We start from the raw sequence: 8094 nt of genomic DNA on the forward strand, positions 1-8094 counted from the left end.
AACGACCAGCGATGCGTACTCGTGGCCGACGCGTACGCGTGACTATGCGTCATGTGCTGCACTAATCAGAACTCGCAGGGGGCGATTTTGGGCTACTTTTAGACCCAGTTTCAAGCCCAGAAACACAGACTAGAGGCAGGGGGAAAGCTGAGACTCATCATCCATCGACATTCACTTAGTTTTAGTTTTTTAGTTTTGAATTTGGGATTGAAGAACACTACTTCCTTAGGGTTATTATATTTTAGTTTTATGCTTCTGGATTGGATATTGGGAGAGCTACGTCTACCTTTGATTGAAGTCTTCATTGTTCTAGTTTGCTTTTCTATTACCTTACTCTTTTGTTTTCCATTCAACTTGCTCGTGGTCATATATGGATATTGTTAATTTTCGGATTTGTTAATATAATGAACAATTTTTACATTTAATTCCATTTCTTGTTTGAATTCCTTCAATTAATTATCAGCTTTAAATTTTTTTATTAATTTATTTTATTTACCATGTCTCTTATTTGTTCTTATTTCATGTTGTTGAAAAATGGCATTCATGTTATGATTTAAAACTCTCAACTTGGCTTGGGAGTTGATTAATTGGAACCCCTTGAGTTGAAATACTCAAGAGTTACTTTGTAATTGGGGGTTGCTAGCTAACTCACTTTTCACTAACATTCCTTTGCAACTGCATAGGGATAACTGAGTGGAAGCGACAACTTTTTACTGTTATACTTGGAAAAGCTAAGGATAAAAACTCTAATTAATCCTCTCCTAGCCAAGGCCTTTTATTTCAAATACATAACACCTTTTGTCATTATACTACTCCTTACTTTAATTTTTAGCTATTTATTTTTCTGTGCTTAAACTCCTAAAATTTCTCAGAAAATTTCTAATCAATAAATTGCACTCTTTTGTCAACTCTTTGAAAAATGACCTGGGAATTTTACTCCCAGTTTTTATTCTTAATTGTGACATCTTCTAAATTGATAGCGAGAATTTCGTCGGTTGAGAACTGTACTTACAACGCTAATTTTTCACTAAAATTTCTTAACCGGCATTTTTCTGTCCGTCACTCCATCCTAAGGTGATTTTTTTCCTTCTTCTTCTTTATTGTATTAATTATTCAGTTATTGTTTTATTTGATTGTTGTTTTCATGATTAGTATATTTTTATAGTTCTTATTTTGTTGTTGGTTTGCTGTAGTTTAAAATTTTAATTGTTCTTGTTATTTTAATTTTTAGTTTTAATTTTATTAATTTGTTAATTTGATAAATTATTGTTTTGTTGTTGTTCTTGACCTTTTGATTATTATATTGTGTTTTCCTTTTGTTGATTTAATAAATTGTTCATTGAGTGGAAGATGAAAACCTGCCATGTTAAAATTGCTCCTACCATGTTAAATTTATTCCTGCCATGTTAAACATGCCATTGGTTTAGTATGGCTCAATCCCTGTTTCAAAGAGATTCTACCACCATGTTTGGACCTTCTCTCTGAGGTTGGCCCTGTAATGATTAAAGATGTAAATCTTGTGACCCACCTTGGGAATTAACTTTTTAATTTCTTTTTTAAATTGGATGTCAAAATTTTGTTTGTTGATGCTCATAATTTTGTTTGTTGATGTGTGAATATATTCTTTCATATTCTTCGCTAAGTCGTAGTGATCTGTAAGCCTTTAGTCCCATAGTTTTGTTAGTTATTGTTGCATATTGGTAGATAGAAGGTATTAAATTTTGTAACACATGATAGTAACTAGCAAGTAAATAGTTTATTCTCTTCTTTTCTTTTAGAGATATGTCAGACAAAATAATGTATATACTTTTGAAAACCAAATTATTTCTTTTGAACCAAAATTTAGGTGATTACTCTTTTCTAAATATGCAAGTAATTCTGTCTAGTTGGCCATGAAAGCTTTCATTTTCTTTCTAGTATTAGTTCATGTTGTGAATGACATTGTTTTACAAATAAAACAGTTGTGAAGCATGGAATAGTCTCTCGCTCTTTCTCTAATTTATTTTCTATTTTTTCCTTTGGGAAATAACAAATTGGGTATTTTCTTTGATTAGAATGTAGAAGATAATACATCTTTTTATGATTTTATTCTTTATTGTAATAAATTTTGAATAATTATTGTTAGTTAATTTTGGACCTTGCTGTTAGTTATTTTATTTATTATTTATTATTTTATTATAAAATAATTTTTTTATTGAATCATAGTCAAACCGGTTGAATCAGTAAATCAATAATTAGAGCAGTTTAATGATCGGTTTGATTTTCAGAACCTTGGTTTTAATCTAAAAACTAAGTCGAAATAACAGTGAATTATAGGATACACATGTTATTTCATAAAGAGATAAAGATATTTTTATTTATGGAATGATTATTTAACATCTAGCCCTTCTTTCTATGTGTAGGGAGCAGCTTGACCAAGCTTGGCAGAGCTTGTCCCAACGGTGGCTAGTGATGCCTGTGATGGAGTCACATGTGAGATAGTAGCGCCTTGTAACCAAGCCTTCTTATAAGGAATACACGGTTTTATATATTTTAGTGTTGTAAAATTTTATTCACCATTTAAATAACAATATTAAGTTGAGGTTTGTAATCAATAATTTTTATTTTGATATATAAAAAAACAGCTATTCACAACTGATTTAATACGTAATAATTAATAATTTTTTAATGTATATATTTTGAGTTTATTGAAATAATTATTTTGTAATAAATTAATAATGTCTATTTATATGTGTAATATAATTAAAATATTAACTAATGAAATATATTTATTGAATAAAATATTTATTATCACAAAAAATATTATAAAAAAATCATACTGTGAAATGAATATTTTATTAAAAGCACATTTAGTTAAATGTATGATAGTTTTTTTTATCTATGGTATTTTTCAATTCGACAAGTTAAACATACCGTAAATTTAAGTTCTATTTAAGGATTTATTACTGATTGCTACGTGTATAAGACGAAATTCAAACCTTCGACATTGACCAACTGAAATTGGTTAGTTAAAGGTATGACGATTGGGTGGAACATATCAACCAAGTATTAAATTGTTCATTTTATTTTCTGATCATAGAGCAATAAGTATATTTAGTTATAGTTCAATTCTTTTATATTAAAGATGGTCGAAAGCATTTAGAAGGATGAAATATTTTCGACATACCTTGTAATCCAATCCAAGGTTTTGTTACTTCTCTGTGTGAGAAAAATTTTTAAAAATAAAATAAATTAATTAATTAATTTATATCTTTAAAATAAATTAAATTAACTTTAAGAGTATAGAATTTTAAGATTTAAGGGGTAAGGTTTAGCTTATATTGTTTAAGATTTAAGAGTATAAGATTTGGTTTTAAGTTTAGGGTTAAAATTATTATTGTTTTCGTGGAGGTTGGTGGTTATATAGTTTATTTGTCGATAAATTTTTGTAAGTTTTTCATCGAGATGAGTTATACGTCGGCAATAAGAGAATACGAGGGTGGATATCTGTAAAAAGCACTCTGAAACTTAAGTCAGTAAGTGAATAATAGGCTTTGCAAGTTGTAATAATCTGAATAACATTCTTATCCTTTCTTTTATATCTGAAGTGAAAGATAATGGTTGAGTTATGGGTGTTCATGGATCGAATCCGATCTGCATATCCGCGGTGTTTATTCGAATCCGATCCGAAAATTGCAGATATGGATCCGATCTGTAAGGATATCAGATCCGATCCAATCCGCACAATAATCGGATCAGATTGCGGATTTTGTATAGGTATGCATATCCGATCCGCATATCCGCGTATCCGCAAAAATAAAGAAATAAATAAGTAAATATTTTTTTATGTTTTATTTCAATTAATAATTATCATATATATTGTATTATTTTAATTTATTATTTAAAAAGTATGTTTAATATTATTTTAAGAGTAAACATATTTAAAGGAATAGAAAAAATGAATTTGATTGATATTTTTCAATAAAATTAATTTTTAAGAATATTTTTGTATTTTGCAGATATATCCAATCCGACTCAATCCACAAATGTGCGAATCGGATCGGATCCAAACTTAAAAACTGCAGATATTCGATCCGATTCGATGATTTTAGTGCGAATCGAATTGAAATTTTGGCCATATTCAATCTGATTCAATCTGCGTTCATCCCGTTGAGTTTTCGAATAATTTTGCCATTATTAACGGAGAATAATAGCACATTTGAGTGTTTTAATATCTACTTTGATGATCGTTATTGATAACAATTTATAATATTTTTGGCTTAATTATAACATATGACCGATTTATAATGATCATATCAATTATAATTTTGAGTAGCTTATGATGTTTTATTATTTATTTATTTTTTTGTTTTTTGTTTTTTTTGTTGCCTTTTAACAGCAAGTTAAATTTATAGAGCACTACACTCTTTATTTTTTTTAAAGTGTACTAACATTTGTTTGTACTGATATACTAATATTTGATGTATTGACTCTAAATTTATTTTATTTATATTTGACATAATAAATCAGTGTGTTTATAAATTAAGAAATAATTAAATATTATGTTTGATTAAAAATATAATTTATTGCAGATAGAATTAGATAGAAACTTTAAAATATAAGTATGGTTAGAATTTAAAGATGTTTAGTTCACAAATAAGATAGAGTTAAAATTTAAAAATAATTTAAACACACGAAGAGAATTAAGATAGAATCTAAATTCTACTCTATTATTATCCAATACATTGCTAATCCAAAAATTATTATTTAAAGTTTAATTTAGAATTTAATTTTAGAAATTTATGGTACTACTAATTAATTATATAAATATTTATTTATGAAAATATATTTAAAAAACGTGTAGTCTTTATTAAAAATATTTTTTTTGATAAACCTCCATTAGAAATTTATATTACTATAAAATTATTATTAGACAAAAAAACATTTTGAACAAAACTCTTAAAACTCTTGAATAAAAAATAAATAAAGTTATCAAATTTTTTATATATGATTATTTAAATGTGCTTTTACCCAAGCAGTCTTTTCACAGCCATGGTCACAAACTCTGATTGCTAAAAGAGAGAAAGTAAAAACACTTGTCCATAAACAAAAATTTTAGGGAGAATTTCTGTACCTTGCATCTGTACCGTAGTATGACCCCGAAATAACCCAAACAACACTTCACTATTTTCCTCTTATATTTCAGAGTCTTTGATTTTTGTCTTTACTTCACGCTCTTTTCTTGTTCTTGTTCAAAGTTCAAACCGGTTTTAGTTCTATGTCTTCAATTCTTTCATCTCTGTTTCTTCTTCTAATTTCTGCGTCACGCACATGCTCGCTTCGTAATTTCAATTTATATAAGTAGAGCTAGCGCCGGGCGTTTGGCCCAATAGAGAGAGAAAATAGTAAAATAAAATAAAACATCACAGACAACTGAGCAAACGTGGAAGCAGAACAACAGAAAGAGAGACACGAATTCCAAAGAAGAATGGAAGTGACGGAGAACAGTGTTGGAGCCATAGATGGACCAACGAATCCCATGGTCACTCCTCTGCTCACGGATCTCTATCAATTCACCATGGCTTACGCTTACTGGAAAGCTGGCAAGCATCAAGAACGTGCTGTGTAAGTGTTCTTCCCTTTTCTTTTCTTTTCTTTTCTTTAAATTTGCATTTTCTTTTGATGCTTGGTGTTTTGGTTGCTGAGTTTGCTGGAAATGATTTATTTATTTATTGCTGAATTGAACACTTTCAGTTTAGTCTTTAGGGTTAGTGTTTGTATTTTAGTCACTGGATAGTCAACATATTTTGGAGATTAGATTGGACTTGGTAGTATTAATTTGTCTTAGATGCATGGTGGTGTGTGTTTATGTTAGAAGATTTGAATTTGATTTCAGGTTTGATTTATATTTTCGGAAGAATCCATTTGGTGGAGAGTATACTGTTTTTGCTGGTTTGGAGGAATGCATCAGGTTCATTGCTAATTTCAGACTCACAGAGGATGAGATCAATTTTATCAGGGAAAGTTTACCTGGTTCGTGTGAGGTAGACCAAATTATGATTATTTTCTTGGCCATGACATTAATGTTTCATTGTGGGATTGAGTAGGATGATTTCATCTTAGGTGTTGAGTAAAGTTTTTCTCTTGTTATCATTTCAGATGTTACGTTGAAGACTTTTCAATAAAGGAAATGATAGTTATAGTAATTACCAATTAGATTGTAGAACTTGTGTAGGCAATAATAACTAGGTATAGACAGATTAGAACTGTTTGTATTGTGAATACTTAAGACAAAGGCAATTTCTTCAGTTGGTTGTTAAAGGGATATTTATCATTCTTTTACAATTTTATAAAATATTTCTTATAATAATAGCATTGGGCTATGCTTAAGTCTCAAACAACATGGTTGATGACTATATTCACCGTTATTCTGTTAAAAGTTTTAATGCTGCTGGCATTTTGTAGTATGGAACCCTTATATATAAACCATAAGTTATTTATAATTGATAACTTTTATTTATTGTAGGATGGATTCTTTGATTATCTCAGAGGAATTGACTGTTCTGATGTTGAGTTGTATGCTATTCCTGAGGGATCTGTTGTTTTTCCTAAGATACCCCTGTTGCGAGTTGAAGGTCCAGTTGCCGTGAGTACATGCTACCATCAAATACTCACTCTAAATGCTTTTTTATATAGTTATTTCTTTTAGACAACTTATTTCTTACCTTACGTTGACTTTCTATACTGTTCAGGTGGTTCAATTGCTAGAAACACCATTTGTGAATCTTATTAATTATGCATCATTAGTTTCTACAAATGCTGCAAGACACCGTAATGTTGCTGGAAAATCCAAAACTCTACTTGAATTTGGACTACGAAGGGCTCAGGTTATAAAGTCTTTTAAAACCACTTTTGAATGTGTAATTTTAGGAAAAATTGCCTTTTTATATTTATTAAATTAATGAAATTCTCATTTTGACTGTATTGTACTCAGGGTCCTGATGGGGGATTAAGTGCATCAAAGTACTGCTATATCGGTGGATTTGATGCAACCAGGTATTATACTATCAATAATCAATTAAACAATTATTTCCTATATTTCCTAGCAGCATTTATTTGCATTTTTAATTTCAATGTGGAAATGTTCATTATACTATGTAGTTCTAACTGTTAATGTTGTTGAGTTTTCGTGGAACTACAATATTAAGAAAAATGTTAGTATATTCCAATATGTTTTCAATTATATCATCAAATATAATTCTAACTGGAATATTTGATTAGAGCATTTAGATCAACATGGTAGACTCTTTGTTGTATAGTTCCAATGTAGATAAATCCATGATCACAGGTCTGAAGAGTTTAGTGTTGCAGTAGTGCTAAATCTGCTGAGTGGCATCTCTAACCAAAATCACTTTATTTTGTCAAAATTAAAACTATCATGTTGCAAGATTTAAGAAATTACCTCAATTATGAAAATGAATGAGATGTAGAAGGGAAATGGGAAACTTGTATGAAGGGGAGGGAGAGATTGCAATTAAACATTAATTATCAAAATATCATGATATTCTTTTTATACCAGCATTTCTATGTAATAGTTTAATTATGACGAGGAAATTCTTGGTTAAAAATGGCACAGAACCTTGCATGACTATTTGGCTTGTCAGATAATCCAATTAAGAGAACTTGAATTGATCACCAAGATATCATTTTATTGTTGATCTCCTTTTGTTACTATTTTAAGTCATTATTTATGTGATGAGATCGATGTAACATTATCATGTGAAGTTTTCTATTGGTTTTGGAGGAACCCTTAATTTGTTTTCTTTCCTTTGAGATCATTTGCACTTGCATTGTTCATCTAAATTGGTGTGGTTTGCAGATGAATAAAGTAAATTAATCCCAATATTGAGAGATAGTCTAATTAGGTTCATGTGTACATTTTGGTGAATATTATATGCTCAGCTACTTCCAATTGAACACATAAATTGTGTTTGCACAATGTGGTAATGTATGGAATATTTGGGGAAAGTCACCCTTGCAGTTGCAGGCCTCACTATACACCTTCGGATATGGGGTAGGGCACTCAAAAGAAAGTCAAACATAAGAGAAAAAAAG

The 8094-nt window shown here is 29.4% G+C and overlaps 1 protein-coding gene across 1 annotated transcript in view; it reads left to right on the forward strand.

Moving 5' to 3' along the window:
• The first annotated feature begins 5105 nt into the window (after positions 1–5105).
• LOC107480708 (nicotinate phosphoribosyltransferase 2) overlaps positions 5106–8094 on the forward strand; it is a 10835-nt gene continuing 7846 nt past the window's right edge. The window contains exons 1-5 of the mRNA XM_016100873.3: positions 5106–5604; positions 5876–6023; positions 6506–6625; positions 6732–6866; positions 6974–7035. Coding sequence (XP_015956359.1) covers positions 5468–5604; positions 5876–6023; positions 6506–6625; positions 6732–6866; positions 6974–7035 — 602 coding nt within the window. The 5' untranslated portion in view covers positions 5106–5467. The remainder of the gene's footprint in view (positions 5605–5875; positions 6024–6505; positions 6626–6731; positions 6867–6973; positions 7036–8094) is intronic.

Source organism: Arachis duranensis, chromosome 1 (genome assembly GCF_000817695.3).
Source record: "Arachis duranensis cultivar V14167 chromosome 1, aradu.V14167.gnm2.J7QH, whole genome shotgun sequence".
Lineage (NCBI taxonomy): Eukaryota > Viridiplantae > Streptophyta > Magnoliopsida > Fabales > Fabaceae > Arachis > Arachis duranensis.